This window comes from Lynx canadensis, chromosome E3, assembly GCF_007474595.2.
Source record: "Lynx canadensis isolate LIC74 chromosome E3, mLynCan4.pri.v2, whole genome shotgun sequence".
In the NCBI taxonomy this organism is placed as follows: Eukaryota; Metazoa; Chordata; class Mammalia; order Carnivora; family Felidae; genus Lynx; species Lynx canadensis.
Window position 1 is genome coordinate 2871834 of NC_044318.1, and position 21223 is coordinate 2893056.

At 55.4% G+C, this 21223-nt stretch overlaps 2 protein-coding genes across 7 annotated transcripts; one reads left to right on the plus strand and one right to left on the minus strand.

Annotated features, from left to right (window-relative positions):
* The first annotated feature begins 2182 nt into the window (after nucleotides 1–2182).
* Nucleotides 2183–20608, plus strand: ZNF205 (zinc finger protein 205). 6 transcript variants are annotated; one of them, XM_030300204.1, is made up of 9 exons: nucleotides 13044–13162; nucleotides 13542–13670; nucleotides 13836–13973; nucleotides 16208–16316; nucleotides 16604–16817; nucleotides 17114–17205; nucleotides 17573–17693; nucleotides 19182–19277; nucleotides 19530–20608. In XM_030300204.1, exons 4-9 carry the CDS (start codon nucleotides 16284–16286, stop codon nucleotides 20594–20596), a joined length of 1623 nt encoding a protein of 540 aa, XP_030156064.1. In that variant the 5' UTR covers nucleotides 13044–13162; nucleotides 13542–13670; nucleotides 13836–13973; nucleotides 16208–16283; the 3' UTR covers nucleotides 20597–20608. The 6 variants fall into 6 exon arrangements, with proteins under 6 accessions (XP_030156063.1, XP_030156064.1, XP_030156058.1 ...); XM_030300198.1 differs by lacking the exon at nucleotides 16208–16316 and having other exon boundaries at nucleotides 13045–13162; nucleotides 13542–13702; XM_030300201.1 differs by lacking the exon at nucleotides 16208–16316 and having other exon boundaries at nucleotides 13045–13162.
* On the minus strand, nucleotides 4191–5887 carry LOC115504526 (cytochrome c oxidase subunit 6b-1-like). Its single transcript, XM_030301539.1, has 2 exons — nucleotides 5802–5887; nucleotides 4191–4805 (listed from the first exon to the last, which is right to left on the minus strand). Exons 1-2 carry the CDS (start codon nucleotides 5885–5887, stop codon nucleotides 4325–4327), a joined length of 567 nt encoding a protein of 188 aa, XP_030157399.1. The 3' UTR covers nucleotides 4191–4324.
* Nucleotides 20609–21223: the final 615 nt, after the last annotated feature.

A 21223-nucleotide genomic window follows, 5' to 3' on the forward strand; every position in this document is an offset into this window, starting at 1 on the left:
CCTCAGGCCTAGACACAGGCAGGGGTGCCCGGAAACTTCAGGTGAGGTGGTAAGGCTTGAAAGAGGAGGAATTTAAGGGAATTTGGCTGCAGAGCCTCTCCTTCCCACCCCCCAGTCTCCAGGACAAAAGCTCTGTTCATATGCACATCTGTGGGGGGTGAGAGCTCTTCAGCTACCCTCCGATATTCGACCAGCTTAATCTGGAGCCCAGCGAGGTGGGAGGCAAGGGCTGGACCAGCCCGGGGTGGCAGTGCGGCCGCAGGACCCACCCAGACAACGGGAGAGCCCCGAGCCCGGATCCTTGGCCGGGGACCTTCCCTTTCTCCCTGGACACAGCTGGCAGGAGAGTCACAGGCTACTTTTTGTTGGCCAGGCTCCCCTCCGGGTGGTGAGCTGAGTCCAGGAGGCCGGCCGTCCACCTGGGGGCACATGGAGCCTGCCTGCCTTCCCCTCCCCGGTGGGTACAGCAAGCCCATGTTACAGGAAGTCCCGCCACCCTCCTCGATGGCCCCAGAGCTGGCTGGCACTGGGCTCCCAGCATAGACCACCCACATCCTTCCAAGACTTTTTTCTTTTCCAGTTTCCCAATCCCCCATCCCTTCGCTGAGGCCCGGGTCCCTCTTTTCCCTCCAAGCTGCTAGGAACCCCTTGTGTCTGTCCTGGCAGCCTTTACCCCAGGCTTGCTTGCAACTCACCACTCGGGGTCCCCACTCCAGGGGGGGGGTTGCTAAGGGTTCTTTGAGGGCCCCAGGGCCAGAGTCAGCCTCAGCCAGACTGGGAAAGGGCTCCCGGAAAATTGAACAGGAAGTTCCCAGCTCTGGTCCCATCCAGGTAATGAGGGGGCTTCCTAGAGTTAACCCTTAACCTCCCAGTTTGGGAGTGGGGTGGGGAGAGGGAGGGGCCAGAGAAATGAGGATTTAGCGGCTAATCCAGAGTCCAACCTGGGACTGAGTAGGAGAGTCTGACTCCCCCTCCAGGTAGGAACTCACCCCCCCTCATCAGGACTTGTCCTGTTCTTCTTGGGGGTGTCTGTCACCCTGTATTTTCTGAGGGGACCAGAGCTGCCATTTTATTTTATTAAAACTTTTTTTTAATGTTTATTTATTTTTGAGACAGAGAGAAAGAGAGCACGAGCGGGGGAGGGGCAGAAAGGGGGAGGGGGGGACAGAGGATCCGAAGAGGGCTCTGCACTGACAGCAGAGAGCTGGACGCTGGGCTGGAACTCACCAACCGTGAGATCATGACCTGAGCCTAACAGACTGAGCCACTCAGGCGTCCCCAGAGCTGCCATTTTAAAATGCCTATTGTGTCGTGGGGCTCTTTGCTGGGCATTCCATTCACGCCACAAATCTTTGCCAAGGGCCAGTTTTGTGCCAGGCACAGTTGCAGGGGCTGGGGTAGGCAGGAGGAACCGGCCCTGACTTCAGAGGGCTTACACGCCCGTGTGCCGAGCAGTCCCGGGCTGAGAATAACACAACAGGATCACGTGATGGGGGAAGAAAGGGCGCCATCAACACCAACAAAGATCTTCCCAAGAATCCTGCCGGGTGGCTTTTATCCCAGGTTTCCCAAACACGAAGCAGGGGCTTCCGGGAAGGGAAGTGACCTCACCACTGGCCTTGAGCCCAACTCGACCTCCAAAGTCAAGACTGCATTTGCTCTAAGGTGTCTTTTTGGGCCGTGCTCTTGGGCGGCCGCAGCCCGGAGGGCGTTTTCCTCGTAGGAACCTGCCGTTCAGAGCCCGCGGGCACTCTCGCGGTGCCCTGTTTTGGGGACCCGGGGACACCTGAGCTCTCTCTGGTTCCTCAGCCAGGTGGTTGTCTTCCTGCACTTAGCACCTGGGATTAATCTTGTTCCTTTATTTTCACTGTCTAGTGTGGGCCTCACTGGACTACAAGCCCCCTCTGGACAAGTGGTGTTTCCCTTATCTGCTCCGCGCCCTCCACACCTGGCCCAGAGCTGGCACGTGTCCAAACAGACGAAATGGCTTAGGAGGCGGCCCGCGAGACCCACAGCACGCAGAGTGTGCAGGCGCCCAGCCCCGGTAGCCCCACCGCGGCCCACCTCCTGAGCGAGGTCGGTAAACCACGCCCCCAGGGAGGAGCCTAGAAACTCCACCTCCTGGGCGTGGCCGGGAGCTCCACGACCGCCCACCTCCTGGGAGATGTCGGGAAACCCCACCCCAGGGAGGAGCCTAGAAACTCCACCTCCTGGGCGTGGCCGGGAGCTCCACGACCGCCCACCTCCTGGGAGATGTCGGGAAACCCCACCCCAGGGAGGAGCCTAGAAACTCCACCTCCTGGGCGTGGCCGGGAGCTCCACGACCGCCCACCTCCTGGGAGATGTCGGGAAACCCCACCCCAGGGAGGAGCCTAGAAACTCCACCTCCTGGGCAGGGGCCGCAAAAGCCAACCCCCGGGCGGAGGCGCCTCCCACACCCAGATCTGGACCCCTCCCGGCCGTCCCTGACTTGCCCCTTCCCCCAAGACTGACCTGCTTCCCCGTGGCTGTGGCTTTCGAGGACGTGGCCATGTCTGAGCCCTGGGTGTGGGGACAACCGGGCCTGTATGGATATGATTGGGAAGAACTGCTAGAACGTGGCCTCCACGGGTAAGGATCGGGGCGCGCAGGGAGGGCCTGGGGAACTGGCTCAGCCGGAAGGCTCGGGTTTCGCTGTTAGCACTGACTTTCAGGCCTCCGACTCAGACATGCTACCTCTCCTGGAAATATGTCAGAGAGGTGGAGACCAGCTCCATTTCTAAACCTGTGGCCGAGCATGGGCTTGGCTAACAATCCTGTGTGTTGCTGGCCCATCGCGGTTGTGCACCATTTCATTCATTCATTCATTCATTCATTCATTCATTCCTGCGGGAAATGTTTGCTTCCCTCCTGTGTCTGGTACTGTCCTTGACCCCAGGGACCCAGTGCCGAGTTAAACAGACAAGTGCTGCCCCCATGAGGCTTACAGTCTGGGCAACGCCGGGTCACCAAAGCTGGGATTCCTTGGACTCCTCTCATTAACTAAAGTTACTTTGCAGGAAAAAAAGGGCTTATTGAACGTTGAAGTCCCCTACACTCCCCTCTCCCAGCATTACTCAGTAATAGACGAAAATTCTTGTGAAATTGCTGAGTTGTTATTTATTTCCACTTAGTGAGTGATAAACCTCCAAAAGAGAGATTTTTAATGAAAATCTACCTATTTGGGGTATATTTCAATATCTCCTAAAATTATCTTGAAAATGCACACTTAAACTATTCTAGTTGTTACCTTGGAATTTTTTAAAGTTCACACCAAATTACATTTTTAAAAAAATATTTATTTTTTGGAGAGGGGAGAGCACAAGTTGGAGAGGGGCAGGGACGGGGCGGGGGGGTGTCAGAGGATCCCAGGAAGGCTCTTCACTGACAAGCTGATAGCGCGGGGCTCAAACTCACGAATGGGGAGATCATGACCTGAGCTGAAGTCAGAGGCTCAGCCGACTGAGCCACCCAGATGCCGCTAATAATTATTTTTTAACTACGTTTTTAAATTTTAATTCCAACATAGTTAACACACAGTGTTATAATCAGTTTCAGGTGTACAACTTTTCTTATTAAATGTGAAAAAGACTTCAGGTCTAGTATCAGCCAGGCCAGTAAGAGCGCCTGACTGATGGAACCTTCCTCTCTCATCTTTTAAGAGATTTCAGGGGCGCCTGGGTGTCTCAGTTGGTTGAGCGTCTGACTCTTGCTTTTGGCTCAGGTCATGATCTCACGGTTTGTGGGTTCGAGCCCCATGTCAGGCTCTGCGCTGACCGCACAGAACCTGCTTGGGATCCTATTTCCCGCTCTCTCTCTACCCTTCCCCCACTCGCTTGCTCTCTCTCAAAACTAAATAAATAACCATTAAAAAGAGAGAGAGAGAGAGAGCTTGCAGAAGAAAGACACGTTTTCCTTATTTTCTATTTCTGTAGGATTCCTCCAGTTCGAATAATTGAGGGCAAAGGGGAGAAATCCTTCTCCAGCTCAGGGAAAGATGACTGTTAAAACCTCTTCTTACCATGGTCACATCCTCTGCCCTCTTTTCCTTTGCCTTTCTGTTTCTGGACACACCAGCTCGATCCCACCTCGCCATGCTGGCCTGGAAAGGAGGCTCTCACCCTCGCCCTTTGTCCGCTTCTCTTCAATCTTTTTCTTTTTCTTTTTTTTTAACTTTTCCAACGAGTATTTATGATTAGTTAAGCCATGCTTCAGGATCCCAGGGTGGGGATCACCATGTACCCAGGTCTCCCTTCACTGCCCTAGGAGAAGGATGGAATACAGACGAGAGCTGCGGGGAGCCAGTTCAGATCTTCCCGGGAAACGTGCCTTCCGCCCAGCGGTCGTCCCAGGCTGCCACCCAGGACATGGGGCAGAGGGACTTGTACACACGCCGGTACCATTCGCACACGGAGACCTCACCCCCTTTAGCAGTCATCGCCTTCTCACAGCGGTGGAAGTCTAGGTAGTTTTGCCAGGAGTTCCGGGTCTGGCTCTGGTTGGGGAAGCGGCTGTCAAAAGGGGCGGTCTGGTCGTTCTTGACTTTGGTCTTGATGTCTTCTGCCGTGGTGCTGAGTCCTAAAGACACCCCCGAAGCACCTCGCAGCTCAGTGTGACCCTCAGCAAAGACCTCCTCTTCAATCTTCAACGGCCGTCGCCTCGTGGAAACCACCCTTGTTAAAGTGTCCCCTCCCAGCGCGCTCTGTTCCCGTCCCAGCACCTGCCACAGACTGTGATTCACTCGCTGCTTTTCTATCTGCTTGGCTCTTGTCTGTCCCCGCACGGGACTGTCAGCCACACAGCGTGTCTCAGCGGGTCACTGGTTCCCAGTTGACCGCTCAGTGGATTTGATCTTCTGTCTTCCTTCCTTTTTACCTATCCTCTATCTTCTGTTTTCCCTGTTTCTCCCGTTGTCTCCTCTCAGCCTTCTTCACCAGCTTCGCTTTCTTTGCCCGAGCATTAAATATTGGCACTCTGCACGGCTCCGGCCTGGGGGCCTCCGGTGACCTTGGGTCTGCTCTGACCCACCCCGGTGTAAGCCACTGCCTGTGTGTGTGTGTGTGGGGGGGGGCTGGATTTAGTGATTCACTTCTAAGAAACCGAATCCAGCAGGAGGGAGGGGTGTCACTTCTGAGATTCTGTTGTAAACAGACCGTGGCTTCGTCTTGGGGGCCCTCAGATGCGCGCTCTCTCAATCTCTTGCTTGCTTACCCTGGGCGAGCCATGTCTGAGGAGAGGCCCTTGTGGTGAGGGACCAAGGCCAGTCACCTTGGACCCTCTCCCCACAGTCAAGCAGACAAGTTGACCATAGCTATTGACCTGGACCTAGAGGCACCCAGTTAAGCCCTGTAGGGTACGGAAACCATGGGATGATAAGTATTTATTTTGAGATACCACGTTTGGGGATCATTTGTTACACAGCAATAAATAACTAATATACCTCCCTTTTTGGTGTCGTAGCCACTGTGGCCTCAATAACCATTCTCAATGCCAATATCCTTGTATTTATATTTCATTTCTCAACTCTTTGGGTGTCTCATAAATGCCCCCAAAGTCTTCATTTTCAAAGCCAAACGCACACGGCCACTGAAACGCACGCTCCACGACAGTGGCTTTGTTGTCATGCTCCGCTTCGTCCTCACTAAATGTGGATTCGATGCGTCTTTCACATCAGATCTCTGTTTCTGGTATTCTCTGTTTCGGTAAATGTAGTACAGCCCATTCGGTCACGCAAGCCAGGAATTGGGATTTATCCCGGATCCCCTTGAGTTACCTCATCCTACATCTCATCCGTCGCCGAGTTCCGTACGTTTTCCAAATCTGCCCGTTTCTTGACTTCTGCTGCTGTCATCTGAGTCCAAGCCTCCATTGTCACTTGCCTGGACCATAGCAATGGCCTAACTGGTTTCGCTTCATTTACTTTTTTTTTGTTTAACGTATATTTATTTTTTACAGAGACAGACAGAGCATGAGTGGAGGAAGGGGCAGAGAGAGGGAGGGAGACACAGGATCCAAAGCAGGCTCCAGGCTCCGAGCTGTCAGCACAGAGCCTGACACGGGGCTCGAACTCACAAACTGGGTCGGGAGCAGGGTCGTTGGGGGGGGGGGAGGCGGCAGGGAGATCATGACCTGAGCTGAAGTCGGATGCTTAACTGACTGAGCCACCCAGGCGCCCCTCATTTACATTTCTTTTTAGGTTCATTTATTTATTTTGATAGCTGACTCGAGCAGGGGAGGGGCAGAGAGAGAGGGAGAGAGAGCATCCCAAGAAGGCTTTGCACTGTCAGCACAGAGCCCAGTGTGGTCTCGAACCCAGGAACTGCGAGATCATGACCTGAGTGGAAATCAAGAGACAGATGCTCAACCGACTGAGCCGCCCAGGTGGCTCAGGGCACCCAGGTGCCCTGATTTTATTTTTTAATTTTTTAATGCTTATTTATATTGAGTCGGGGAGGGGCAGAAAGGGAGGAGGACAGAGGCTCTGAAGCAGGCTGTGCGCTGACAGGAGTGAGCCCAGTGTGGGGCTTGAACTCATGAACCATGAGATCACGACCTGAGCCGAAGTTGGATATTCAGTCAACTGAGCCACCCATGTGCCCCTATTTATAATTTTGTTTTTAAGTAATCTCCACACCCACCCTGGGGCTTGAACTCACAACCTCAAGATCAAGAGCTGCATGTTCCACTGACTGAGCCAGCCAGGCACCCATTTTCCCGTTTTTTGTTTTTGTTTTTATTTTAAAGAAAAATTTTAGGTGTAACGTACAGAAATGTAGCCAAACCAAAAATGTAGAGTGTCATGAGTTTGCATCAGGTGAAAACAGCCCTCGCATTCCAGCCCTCCTGGCCACTTCCCTCCCCCATAATCATCATCTTGACTTCCCACCACAGCAGGTTTGTCTGGTCTGGTTTTGAACTTCATGTAAATGAAGTCACACAATAAGAAGTTTTTTCTTTTAAGATTTTATTTTTCAGCAATTTCTACACCCAACATGTGGCTCGAACTCACAACCTTCGGATCAAGAGTCGCATTGACCCTACAACATTGTCTCTACCAACTGAGCCAGCCAGGTGCCCCAAGGAATTCTTCATCCGGCCTTACTCCACAGTGGGAGACTCAATCCATGTTTTTGCTTTTTCCCTGAACGGTATTTCCTGGTGCATTATTTGTTCATCCTACTGTGGCTAGACAGTTGGTGGGTTTTGGTTTGGAGTTACATGTCTCTGGTGACCATAAATGTGAGTTACTGCTGGGTTCTACCCAGGAGTGAATCGCTCTGTCACAGCATATGTAGATTTCAGCTTTAGAATATTCTGCCACTTCTAGAGAGCCTGTCCGGTTTCCCCTCCCACCATCTATAGATTCATCTTGTCTATTTCTTGCTCTGGTGCTAGGACCAGCCATTTTTCCAAGGGCCCTGATTCTTATCATTAGCTGATTTCCCCCCCTACATTATAAAGCATTCCCAAGCAATCCCTATCAAAATAACACCAGCATGCTTCACAGAGCTAGAACAAATAATCCTAAAATTTTATGGAACCAGAAAAGACCCCAAATAGCCAAAGCAATCCTGAAAAGGAAAACCAAAGCTGGAGGCATCACAATTCCGGACTTCAAACTGTATGACAAAACTGTAATCATCAAGACAGTACGGCAGTGGCACAAACACAGACACACAGATCAATGGAACAGAATATACAATCCAGAAATGGACCCACAAATGTATAGCCAACTAATCTTTGACAGAGCAGACAGAATATCCAATGGAATAAAGAAAGTCTCTTCAGCAAATGGTGTTGGGATAACTGGACAACAACATGCAGAAGAATGAACCTGGACCACTTCCTTACACCATACACAAAAATAAACTCAAAATGGATGAAAGACCTAAACATAAGACAGGAAGCCATCAACATCTTAGAGGAGAAAACAGGCAACAATCTCTTTGACCTCGGCTGCAGCAACTTCTTACTCAACACATCTCCGGAGGCAAGGGAAACAAAAGCAAAGGTGAACCATTGGGACCTCATCAAGATAAAAAAGCTTCTGCACAGTGAAGGAAACAATCAGCAAAACTCAAAGGCAACCGACAGAATGGGAGACGAGATTTGCAAACGACATATCAGATAAAGGGTTAGTATCCAAAATCTGTAAAGAAATTATCCAACTCAATACCCAAAAAAACAAATAACCCAGTGAAGAAATGGGCAAAAGACATGAATAGACACTTTTGCAAAGAAGACATCCAGATGGCCAAGAGACACGAAAAAATGCTCAACATCGCTCATCATCTGGGAAATACAAATCAAAACCATAATGAGATTCGACGTCACACCTGTCAGATGGCTAAAATGAATAACTTAGGCAACAACAGACGTTGGCAAGGATGTGGAGAAAGAGGACCCGTTTTGCATTGCTGGTGGGAACGCAAACTGGTGCAGCCACTCTGAAAAACAGTATGGAGGCTCCTCAAAAAATGAAAAATAGAACTACCCTATGACCCAGCAATTGTACTACTAGGTATTTATCCAAAGGATACAGGAGTGCTTATTCGAAGGAGTACACGGACCCCAATGTTTACAGCAGCACTATCGACAATAGCCAAAGTATGGAAAGAGCTCAAATGTCCATGGACTGATGAATGGATAAAGAAGATGTGGTGTATATATCCAAAGGAATATTACTCGGCAATCAAAAAGAATGAAGTCTTGCCATTTGCAACAATATGGATGGAGCTAAGGTGTCTTATGCTAAGCGAAATGAGTCAGAGAAAGACAAATACGTGATTTCACTCATAGGTGGAATTTAAGATACAAAACAGAAGAACATAAGGGAAGGGAAGCAAGAATAAGATAAAAACAGAGGGACGTAAAGCATAAGAGGCTCTTAAATACAGAGAGCAAACTGAGGGTTGCTGGCGGGGTGTTGGGTGGGGGGATGGGCTGGATGGGTGAGGGGCATTAAGGAGGACACGTGTTGGGATGAGCACTGGGTGTTACATGTAAGTGATGAATCACTAAAGTCTGTTCCTGAAATCGTTATTACACTCTATGTTCACTAAGTTGGATTTGAAACTTAAATAAATAAAACAAAGCATTCACAAAAATTGAATTTTTAAAAGGATGAGATCAAGTAAAAACAAATGGAAGCTCTACATTTTATTCGTACAAAGTGAAGTAAAAAGAATGTAAAAGATTCTGAGCAGGGACCACGTGGCACGCAGAGGAGGGAGTCTGAGGGCTGGGAAGTGAGCTGGGGAGACTGCCATAGGACGAAGGGCTGTAAATACCAGACTCCTGACTTCCGTACCTGCCAGCGGACACGCCTGGCCTAGTCGCACCCACGCTGGCCTGCTCTTTGTGATCGTTCACTTCTCTGACTCTAGTGAGCCCTGTTCTCCCCTCCCTCGGTCTCCCTTGGAAACCCCGGTCACCTCTGCACAAGTCGGAGGGAGCTCAGCTCTTTTTCCTGCTGTCAGCAGTTACCGAATGAAATCTGCTTCCCCTCCTTTGATGAATGGTTGTTTGGTGCTAATGCGCTGCATGTTTTCTTTGTGTTTTTATATTTAATGAGCTATGTGTCACACAGAGGGAGCGGGTCAGCAGCATGGGCCTGCGCGCAGACAGCCTCAGTTTCCCCACAGGGGACGCCGTATGTGTCCCGCCCCGCAGTGTGTGTCCACCCTGCGGTCCTCACCCGCGCCGGCTGTCCCCACGCACGGTGCCCAGAGGCGGGCGCCGCCAGGGAGCCGGGAAACCGGAAGTTGGGATGGGGCAGCCGGACGGGAAATGCGGGCACACCGGCCTGGGGCAGGCGGCACCAGGGTGACCCTCCCCCCATAGGCAGGCTTGTCCCTCGGGGGCGCGGACGGGAGCGCGCGGGTAAGGCGACGGGGCGGAGCCCTGGGGAGCAGGATGGGCGGAGCCACCGGGAACCAGCCAATCAAAGGTGTGTCCCGTGGGCGCGTGGGCGGGGCGGCGTCGTTGCCTCGGCGACGGGCTCCCGGCGTCAGTGTTCCGCAGACTGCGGGGCTCCTGGGCCTCCAGCTGGTTGGGACGAGTTTCTGTGAGGCCGCCTCGCGTCCAGGGACGGGGTCACGGGCGTGCCGCCGCCCCTCCGGGGGTGAGAGGGCCGCTGGCCGCGTGAGCGCCCACGCCCTGCTCTTAGTGGCCCTGGGGGTTCTTCGTTATTTTCTTCTTTAAAATATCTTTACTCCTGGGGCCCCACCTATCTGCTTCCCTTTTCTTCTTATTCAATGGTTAACATTTGCTGTGCTGTTTACTCGATGATTCCTGTTTTTCTTGGCCTTTCTCACGTTCCTTTATTCCCCCCCCCCCCCCCCCCCCCCCCATCTTCTCTCCTTCCTAAGGCTTGATCTCGCCATTACCCTGTCTCCAGCCTGGCTTATCAGCCTTAATTAGTACAAGCTTTTTTTTTTTTTTTTTTTTTTTTCCTTTAAGGAAACGTTTTTCTTCTTACTTCAGATGATTTCTTTTTCTAGTTTTTATTATTCTGAGTGCTTTTGTAAGACCTGAGTCAGTTCTCAGGCCAATCTTTGAAGGTCGATCATGATTTATTTGCTGAAGGTGACCTCATAAGCTCAGTGAAGCCGCCAGACATTGGAGTTGGCCTTCCTTGAGTGTTCTCCCTGTCTGAAGCTCAGATAAGCACTTCCATCCATGGTAGTTATCCTTGTGACAGGCTTCTGAGGTGAGTACATCTCTAGACTGGTGCCCTGTGAGCTGGACAGCAGGTGTTTTCTGCTGGGGTTGTACAGAGTTCTTAAATTTTTTATTTTAATCATGAACACTTAAAAGTTGGGACATTTCACATAGAAATCTAATTCTTTTTTGGCTTCTCTTAAAAAGTCTTTAAGCTTTGGCAATGCTGAGCCCCCAACTGCCCCCTTTGAATACAATATGATTTCTTGAGGCTCTGACTGCCATCTTACATCCAAGCCACTCGTCATATGCTGTCCTGCCTGCTTCCTGGAGGCATTTAGAGTTTTGATCTCTGCTTTGCTTATTGACCCACCTTTCCGTGGTGCTTTTCTGAAGTCTTTTAGGGACTTCAATTCCCACACAGCAAATATGACATTTGCTTCCCCCTAGACCTGCTCAGTCCTAGAGCCTAGACTGTGGAAGCGTCTACTCTCCCGTCCAAGAAGGGGCTAATGTCTGTCATATAGTAGGTGCTCAATAAATATTTTCCGAACCGTTAAATAAATGTTGAGACTTCATTTGGTCCAGTTTAGGTGATCCCGTGGTAGGATCCAAACCGCTCGGCTTCCCCAGAGTCCTTGAAGTGGCCCCTTTTGTCTGGTAGAGAAACATTTGCCCAAGAGTCAAGACGTATCCACATTTTTGGGACTCAGTGCACTCTTGGAACTGCCACTGACATGGCCTCAGGAGTGAATTCCCTTACTCCGGATGCTTGTCATGCTTCTTGTTGATGGAGAAACACAGAATGAATAGTTCATCTTTTCCACAGCCCCCTGTCACTTTCCAGTTTATAGCTCGCTGGCTTGAAAATAGTAATTTTTTTAAGTTTATTTATTTTTGAGAGAGAGAGAATGCATGTTTGTGCGAGAAGGGGAGGGTCAGAAAGAGAGGGAGGGGGAATCCCAAGCAGGCTCCGCTCTGACAGCAGATAGCCCAGCGCGGGGCTCTATCTCACAAACTAAACTGCGAGATCATGACCTGAGCCGAAGTTAGACGCTTAGCTGACTGGGGCACCCAGGTGCCCCTGGCTTGAAAATACTCCTGACTTTTGCTACAACTGCGTACATCCCTCTTTACCTTGAAGATTAAGATGCCTGGAAATAATGACCAGAGACAAACCCCAGGGGTAACATTTTTTGTTCATCAGAGTGACGGTAGAATAGATCAGAGTCCTAAAACACATTTAACTCCAAAAGCAGGGTTGCAAATTCAAAATGCTGCGGAGGCAAGTGTAGATGAAATGCAGCCACATGAGAGCAGGCCCTGAAGGTGGGGAATATGAGTCCAGGGTTGCCCGATGATCTGCTTGTTTTCAAGAAAATCAGTTTTATGAGAACTCTACTCATTTTTAAATGTTAGAAACAAAGTATTAAGGAAATTAAACCCCTGTGAGCCCACAGCACGCCTATAGGCTGGTACAGGGGCCAGTTGTGCCTGGTCCTGGATGAAAGGACGCGTCTCAGAGGACTCTGATGGCCGCAGGCCACGGGCATGGAAATGTTTCCTGGAATCTGACCCCAGAGCTGGCCCCACTCCTTTCCTCTGACCCATGTGCCCTGCTCAGAGGAGAGATGGGTTCTTCACCCTAGAAAGCAAAGAGCAGTCTCTGTCCTCCATTTTGGGAGCCTTAGTTCTCAGGTCCAAATGGAAAACAGAGACTAAGTGGTGGGGTATGCAGTCCGGGCCCCTGTTGATATAGCTGGGTCAGACCCTTTTACCCCTGCTCTCCCTGGCCTTGAGAGGGAGCTGGGGGAGAGCAGATCTAGAAAAATCAGATTGGTCCCACATCTTTTCAAGCTGTGGGGCATGGGGTGGGGGGTGGTGGAGAGGAGAGTTCCTGGGCCTATCTATTTCCTAAGTTTGCTCTGAGGGCGAGAGAACTCCGTGCCAGTCTTGGGGAGAGCCCAGACGACCTGACCTGCCCACCAGCCTGGGCGCCTTACGTGAAATCCAGGACCGTGAGAGACCATAAGACCTTCAGAAGCCCTGTGTGTTGTGAAGGACCATCGTGCCCCTCTACCAGAAAAGTGCCCTCAGTCCTGTGAGGACAGCCGCAGTGCCTTCTTTGAAACGTCAAATATCCGGTCCTCCCACAGAATTTGTTTTCCCATCTCCGCATCCTGCTCTACTGGTAGCACAAGAACGTACCAGGTAAAGCGATCGTCAGCTGGCAGTGCAGATCTAGGACTCAGGTCCCTGCCTAGCGCAGGTGCAGCCCAGCTCCGGACCCCAGCCCCGGAACGCTCGAAGCTGGGAACCCTGTAGGGCTGCAGCTGCGTGGGGAACGGGATATGGGAGGGACTTCCTGTTGTCCCTAATCCCAGTCTCCACCCGGCTCCCCGGCCCGGTGTAGGCTGTGGAGTCTCCCTTCCTGGGGGAGGGGGCCCCCAGCGCCCGAGGTGCCCCCTCCGCCTCCACTTCGGTGAGAGGGGCGCTGGGGAGGGCGCCTGGATCCCGAGATCCACGCGGGTGGCCAGCTGGTGGGAGGGGACGGGGTCAAAGGTGGAAGGCTTCAGGCTGGTGGGGAGAGAAGGGGGCCCGGACCCAGGTTCGGGAAGGGGAAGGACGTGGGCCATCCGGGCCCGTGAACAGGATGGACTCTTGTCCCCGTCGGGTGGTTACCGCTGCAGGGAGGGCTGCTGAGACCCGGCAGCTCAATTTCTGGATCCCGGGCGGCGGAGTCAGGCTGAGCGCAGGCTGTGTGTGCCCTGCGTCTGGGAGACGGGAGCCCAGATTCCTCAGCTGAGCCGGCTGTGATGGGTGGGGTCACACCCAGCACCTGTTCTGTACGGTCTCTGCAGACCTTTCGGCTCCTGATGACAGGAGATCCAGATGCCGAGTCAGCCCTGGCTTTCCCTAACTGGTTGCTCTGAGATGCAGAGTTCTGGCTTCAGCGACAAAGGGGATGATACGAAACAGCATTCTGTCAAGTGAGGGACCAAACAACACCAGAGAGAATGAGGTCACCGGAGGGCACCTGGGGAGGCTTTATTTCTGATTGGGACCAAGCGTGGGTCTGGGCTTGCGTGGGGATTTCCAGGGTGCTTTGGAGGTGTCCAGGAGACGATGGCTGACTTACATTTCTGCTCTGGTAGGCTCCCGGCCAGAAGCTGGAGGGGGCTTGGCCAATAAGAAGGAGAAACGACGGAGCTGTGCTTTCTACCTCTGAGATAGAGATGTCTGCCGACGGCAGGGCCGCCCAGGCTACCCAGGACAAGGAGAGAGCCCGAGAGGTATGGACCGGGCGCTGGGCGAGGGATGCATGCCCTGGAAGGGATTGGAGCGGGAGGGGGTTTTCAAGGTAGGGTGTCTACGCCAGTGGAAGACTTAGACTCACTGGGGCGGATGGGGGTGATGGGAGGAGTTGGTGCTATGGCGAGAAAGTTCTTCCACTGGGAATTGACAGCCAGAGAGCTGCTCGGCTCTGCCTGCTGAGTTCAGGAGTCTGTCGGCCAAAGGCTACATGAAATAGCGGGGAGCCTGCGTGGGGGTCCAACTGGTGAGGTTGTGCCCAGCGCACGTGGGGGAGCCCCGGTTTACCCTCCGCTCCCTCCTGCCTAGCACCCCGTCTCCTCTCTCCCTGGGTCTGAGCACCTGGTCTCCTTCCTGTACCTGTTGCCCATGTGTGTAATTACACCCTGCGGGAGGACCTGGGCCCCTGAGCTTGGAGTCAAAGGGATATGAGTCAGCTGCAGCCAGGTGTGTGACCTTGGGCAAGTCCCCTGGCTTCTGGGAACCAGGTGTGTCGTCCATAAAATGTATACCCTGTGCCTGCCTGCTGCTGCCACCTGTCTCACCCAGATCGTTATTGTAACATGTGCAATAACAACACCCACAGCAACCAGATCCTAGATCAGAGAAACAGATCGCCTCAACGAGCAGGTGTAAGGACAAGCACAAATCAAGAGCAGATCTCCCTCAGCTCACCATGGGCTCACATCCTGATAAAGCCGCTGTAAGCTGAAAATATTATTAAGTGGAAAATGCATTTAATACATGCTCTACTGAGCATCAGAGCCTAATCTCACCTACCTCAAACGTGCTCAGAACACTCAGAGCAGCCTACATTGGGTAAAACCACCTAACACAAAGCCGATCTCATAATTTAGTGCTGAGTATCTCACGTGATGTACTGAACACCGTGCTGAAGGAGGGAGACAGAATGGCCACCGGTTTGTGGTCGTTTACGCTCGTGACCATGCGGCTGACCGGAAGCCATGTCTCCTGCCGCCTGGCGTCCTGAGCGAGGACCGTGGTACACATCGCTTAGCCCAGGGAAAGGGGCAAATTCAGACTTCGAAGTGTGGTTTCTACCCAATGTGTGCCGCTTCTGTACCAGCATAAAGGCGAAAGCTCGTTAAGCTGAGCCGTTGAGAGTCAGGGACCATCTGCGTTACGTCTCGCACTTTCGTACAGAAGGTACAAAGACGTGTCGACACTGTGTGCTTTCGCTTCCACGATGCCTTTGTAACACCCACTGGGCCTCGCACGCCCCTGACATTCTCTCCTGCTGGATTCTGTCAACTCGCACAGTACAGTTATAGTAATGATTTCTGGCACCGCTCTGTGTTTATCCAGAATGTTCCAGAGTAGGCAGCTCTTTCTCACAGGGGATCTGTGCGTGAGGCAGAGTAGCTGAGTTTTGGAGGCTGCCTGGCTCGTGTGGCTCCCAGGCCCTTCAACTCCTGGCCTGAGGGTCTTCCCTTTGGGGCTCTGATATACACAGACGTGGGGGCGGTGTGGAGAGAGAAGTCTGAGTTCTCAGCAGAAGCCTGGCCAGTCCCTGTGCTGTGGGTGATGATGAGGCCTCACCAGGAGCTCCCCAATGCAAAGGAAGTGACTTTCCCAAAGCTCTTGAGGTTTGTGGGAAGGCAGTGCCCACTCAGGGTTGAGCGGCGAGCGAGGGGCTGGTCTGGATCAAGCCCCGGTTGCCTGACCTTCCCACCCGAGGTTGATGTGAAGAAGGGACGAATTAGGAGGACCCTGGAGAACCCTGGACGAGTTGCGGCGGGTGGCGCTGCAGGGGTGAGCCGGGAGGAGGTCTCCTTCTGTCAGACGAAGGTGGGCACAGGCCTCGGCACAGTTAGAGGTACCCTTGGACTTGTTTCTCCAAACTAAAAAAACTCCAGCTTCCGTGACCGAATTGAGTCAGGCTGGAAATGGCCCAGGGCCACATGATACCTTCCTGTCATATTCAGGAAATGGTGGCCCTGGGGCTGACTTGTGAATCAGATACACTCGGAGTTCAAGTGCTGGCTGAGAATTCACAGGCTCTGTAATCTTGGGCCATGGTCGATCTCTGAGCCTGGGTGTGTTCGTTTCCTATGTCTGGATGGCATAAAACAACTAGAATTCGTTCTAAGGACACTGGTCGTTGGATCTAGGGCCCAGTCTAAATGCAGAATGATTTCATCTCAAGATCCTTTACTGATTACATCAGCAGAGACCTTTTTTTTTTCCAAATAAGGTCACATTGTGAGGTTCCAGGCAGACGTGAAATTTAGGGGACACCATTCAGCCCACCGCACTTGGTGTCCTCTGACATGAAAGGGGAACCGTCCACACTGCTGTGGGAGGTATGAGGCTGGAACGGGGAGGAGACACCTGCTCTGTGGGCACCTGGCCAGCCCGCCCCTGGCCCGGCCTCGAGCCTCCCTTCCTTCCCGTGCTGTCCCAGCCTTGTGGGGGCGAACCAGGCACGTGCGGGGCCCCAGGGCCGGGAGAAGGAAGCCAGGCCAGCAGTGAGTTGCATTCGGGTGTGTTTGGCCACCCGGGTGTCGGCCGCTGCCAGGCCCCTCGGGTGTGGGGCTCGGCTGCGTCTCCCTTTCTCTGCCCAGGTGCTGATGGGGGCTGTCATTCCCAGGTTCCAGGTCATGGGCATCCTCGTCAAGAAATGCTTTCTGAGTCAGAGGAGACGGTGCCTTTGGGAGCCGCTCAGGAGTCTCCCCACATCAAGACGGAGCCGGAAGAGCCACAGCCTGAGGGGGCATCGCAGGGGGCCAGGGCCCGAGGAGAGCAGGGCTGGGTGTCCCTAAGCCAGGGCTCTAAGGACAAAGCTCTTTTCCTGCCCGGAGGAGGTGAGGAAAGGGATGGAGAGGGGCGCGGAGAGGGGCCCCTTCTCGGTGGCAGCTGTGGGGAGAGGTGGCGTCTGGTGCAGAGGCGGGGAGGGCACGAGCTCTCCCGCCACGGAGAGGCCTGCATGTGTGCGCACCTGCCCCCGACACGCCTCTCCCGCACAGCCTCGGAGCCTCAGGCTGCACAGAGGCTACTGACCCTCTTCCTGGGTCAGGTCGGGGTGCAGTTTGAGGCAGCGGGGGGTGTCCCTGGTAGGCGGGGCGAGGCGGCCGCCCTGAGCACCTCTGTCCTCTCTCAGCCCTCCCCTCCCCCCAGATCCCTGTGCTCTCTCGTGAGGGGAGGACCAGAGACCGGCAGATGGCTGCGGCGCTCCTCACCGCCTGGTCCCAGGTGAGTGTCCCCGTCCAAGTCCAGGGCTGGAGGAACAGCAGAGGGATGTGGAGGAACCACATCGTCCCCTGGATGCGAGCGCCAGCGGAGGGTGGGGGCTGCAGGGGAGCGTGCGTGGAGACCCCGAGCTTCGGCTGCGGCGCCCGAAAGGGACGCTTGTTTCTGTCTCCCGGGTTGTACACAGCCGCCTCGTTCTTGCCCCCGCGAAGCCACCCTCGGGCGGCCGTCCTGCTTCACCAGCAGACGCGAGGGCGGGGCTCACTCGGGGCAGCGGGTCGGGAGCCGGGTCGCCTTCCTCTTGGAGCCATGGTGCCCCTCTGGGGGGTCCTGGCGTGTCCTGGAGAGTGGGCGTTTTGTGTTGTTGCAGATGCCGGTGACCTTCGAGGACGTGGCCCTGTACCTCTCCCGGGAGGAGTGGGGGCGGCTGGACCACACGCAGCAGAACTTCTACAGGGACGTCCTGCAGAAGAGGAACGGGCTGTCCTTGGGTAAGGGCCGGGTCGTGCCCGAGGTGGGGCCCTCCCACCCTTACCTCCTCCTCCCCTTCCAGGGCGCGAAGTCCTTCGCGCCGCTCCTCTGGACCGCGCCGTTCCACGGCACCTTCCTGGTGAAGGACGTGCGCTCCAGCTGTGCTGACGTGGTAGCCACGAGCCCTCGGGCCAGATGTGGCCGCTCAGCACGAGAAATGTGGCCGGAGCTACTTTTTATTTATTTATTTCACTTTAATCAGCGCAAACTTGAATTGAGGTAGCCCCATCTGGCTAGCGGCTCCGCGGGGGGGGGGGGGGGGGGACTGACCTGGGGGTTCTGCTCCTGGCTCTTCGGAAGTGCTCGCTCCACTCCAGCTTCCTGCCCCTCCGAGCCCCGTGTGAGAGGTGTCTGCGCGGACACCGGTGTCTGGGCTCCGCACCGGGAGCTGCTGGCCGGGGGGTGGGGCGGGTCACGGTCAGCTCGTCTCTCCAGGCCCCCAGACCCCTTGCTGTCTCACATCCACCCCGAGGGGCCTGTCCTCTTGGAGAGGACACTGTTCTCACGGTAAGCAAAGTCCCAGCACTTTTTTCAGACTCTGGTTTTCTTGGCAGAATTCTACGAGGTCGGATGGAAAACTCAGAGCACCCGTTCATTGACTGTCATTCATTCTTTCATTCATCCAGTCTGTCTGTCTGTCAGTACACGTCAGTTGCACACTGGCTTGGGAATCCCCCCTTGACTCTGATGGTGGGCCTCCGGGTCTGGGCAGCTCAGTCCTTTAATTATCTCAGGCTTGCTCACCACCCACTGTTAACCATGCCCGGGGCACAGACCGGCAGGTCCAGGCAAGTCCTGGGAGATCACAGGGAACCCAGCACCCATTTGCAGCCCACGGCAAGCCTCACGGATGCCCTACCCACCGGTTGGTCCAACGCATTCCTTCCCCGGTGCAGGGCTGGGGTCAGGGCTTGGAGGCTGGGCTCCTCCGCTCTCTTACTGACTTGACCAGAATCCCCAGGCTCACGCCCCAGGAGACTTGGCCAGTTTGCCTTTGGTCCCTGACTTCTGGGTGGTCACCACAGCCAGTCTCCTCGCCCAGGCCCTCCCACTTGGCTTCACTGCCCCTCCTCCGGGAGCCCTTTCTGCTCACGGTCTGGGAAAGTGCAGGAGCGGGAAACATTGCTGGGCCGCTGCTGGGGGCCTGTGTGCCATAAGGGGGTCGTGGGCAGCTGGCCTCACGCGCCCCCTCTCCCGTTACTCCTGGCGCTCATTCAGGGATACTAGATGGGGCCCAGCTCAGCCCTGAGAGGAGCGTGTCTGGCAGTTACCCCAGAACCTGCTTCCTAGAGACGGGTGGACACCTGACCCCAAGTGATGTTTGAACTCGCTTAGTTTTACCCCACGTGTGCAGAGCTGTGTCCTTGGCAGGTGGGGGTGGGGAGGGGGTGTCCCCTGCTGTGCCGCCTGGTGACTGAGCGCAGCATCTCTTGTCTCTTTTTGGCCAGGGTTTCCCTTCAGCAGACCTTTCTGGGCCTCCCAAGGACAGGGCAAGGGTGAGGCCTCGGGCTCCTGCCGGCAGATGGGAGATGAGGAGAAGACAGGTGCGTGCAGGGGTGGCAGGTGGGCGGGGCGGTGGGGTCACTGCTGTCACTCCCAGGTGCCCCTCTTCAGCCTGGACTCTCCGTTTCCCCTGGGGTTCAGGCACACGGCCCTTCCAGGGGAGGGCCTTCAGCTCCCCGTCTTCTCCAGGGGGTGGCTTTTACTTCCAGGATCCCTGCTCTTACCTCCATCTCCAGAGTCCCGCTGGGTCCCTCACCAAAGTCTCTCTCTTGCCGGAAACCCTCTTTCTCCAGGAGCCATTGAGGTGGGGAAGGAGGAGCCGGCCCCATCCCCGGCAGCCCTCCGGGACGCGAAGTCCTTCCGAAGCAGGGTGGGGAGAGCGCAGGCGAACGGCCTGCCGCGCGGGCAGCAGGTGGCCAGCGGCCAGAGCTCAGGGGCAGCCAGAGACGATGCGCAGCCGGGCCCCCCAGACGAGAGGCCGGCGAAACCGGCCCCGCCCGTTGCCAGCCTGGCGAAAGCCCCGCAGGGCCGCCTCCCAGAGAAACCCAGAGAGGGGCGGACGGCCACCCCCGAGGGCAGCGAGGAGGGCCTGGCCCCCGACGGGGACGCGGGCAAGAAGACGTACACGTGCGAGCAGTGCGGCAAGGGCTTCAGCTGGCACTCGCACCTGGTGACACACCGGCGCACGCACACGGGCGAGAAGCCCTACGCCTGCACGGACTGCGGCAAGCGCTTCGGCCGCAGCTCGCACCTCATCCAGCACCAGATCATCCACACGGGCGAGAAGCCCTACACCTGCCCGTCCTGCTGGAAGAGCTTCAGCCACCACTCGACGCTCATCCAGCACCAGCGCATCCACACAGGCGAGAAGCCCTACGTGTGCGACCGCTGCGCCAAGCGCTTCACCCGCCGCTCGGACCTGGTCACCCACCAGGGCACCCACACGGGCGCCAAGCCCCACAAGTGCCCCATCTGCGGCAAGTGCTTCACGCAGAGCTCGGCCCTGGTCACCCACCAGCGCACGCACACCGGGGTCAAGCCCTACCCGTGCCCCGAGTGCGGCAAGTGCTTCAGCCAGCGCTCCAACCTCATCGCGCACAACCGCACGCACACGGGCGAGAAGCCCTACCACTGCCTCGACTGCGGCAAGAGCTTCAGCCACAGCTCGCACCTCACCGCCCACCAGCGCACCCACCGCGGCGTCCGGCCCTACTCCTGCCCGCTCTGTGGCAAGAGCTTCAGCCGCCGCTCCAACCTGCACCGGCACGAGAAGATCCACACCACGGGGCCCAAGGCCCTGGCCGTGCTGATGCTGGGGGCGGCGGGGGCCCTGGCGGCACCCCCGCCGGCTCCCACTTAGGAGGCGGGGTGGGGGGGTGGCCGTGGGGGAGACGCGGGGGCTGCGTGAGAGGGGGTGTGGGCAGGGAGAGGGAGGTGCTGGCATGGGGGCGGGGCATGACCGTGGGGAGGAGCTGGGGCGAGGCGCAGGCACGCTAGCTAGCTGCGAATTAAAGGCCTTGGAGTTCCAGCCACCGACTATGCTCTGTCTCGTGGGGGCCCCGGTGGTGACGCCGACTCCCGGGGCTCCCGGGTCAGCCACGTTGGCGCCAACGTGGCTGAGGCTTCCCTGAAATCCTGGTTGTGGGGCTTGGGTACTCCCGTCCCCAGCCTTGACCTGGCTTGGGGCCATTCCAAAGCATCAGGACCCTAAGGCTACAAGCAAAGGCTTCTGGGCACAGAAACCTGAAGCCAACCAGCCACTTCTGAGACCGTGGGTCCCCCTGCCAGGGCGGTCTGCTCCTGCTGCCATCACTCTTGTCCCGGGCACATTGACTGCTGAGCCCTGGACCCTCCCCCGGCTCTTCTCTTTGGGAGCTGGAGCAGGGCTGAGCCAGCATGGAAACTCCTGTTCTTTGTCTGGTGCTCTGTCTCCTGTCTCAGGCACCGCAAGCCTGTTTTGTGACTGAACATTTTCCATCTGCTTCCA

Excerpts from the sequence above, each read along its gene's own strand:
- LOC115504526 (XM_030301539.1), bottom strand. The coding sequence starts at position 5,887 with ATGGAGGCTTGGACTCAGATGACAGCAGCAGAAGTCAAGAAACGGGCA. Across the intron at positions 4,806-5,801 it reads AACTCGGCGACGGATGAGAT|TCCCGTGCGGGGACAGACAA; the intron begins GTAGGATGAGGT and ends TGTGGCTGACAG.
- ZNF205 (XM_030300198.1), top strand. The coding sequence starts at position 13,646 with ATGATACGAAACAGCATTCTGTCAAGTGAGGGACCAAACAACACCAGA. Across the intron at positions 13,703-13,835 it reads ACAACACCAGAGAGAATGAG|GCTCCCGGCCAGAAGCTGGA; the intron begins GTCACCGGAGGG and ends CTGCTCTGGTAG. Across the intron at positions 17,694-19,181 it reads GAGGAACGGGCTGTCCTTGG|GGTTTCCCTTCAGCAGACCT; the intron begins GTAAGGGCCGGG and ends CTTTTTGGCCAG.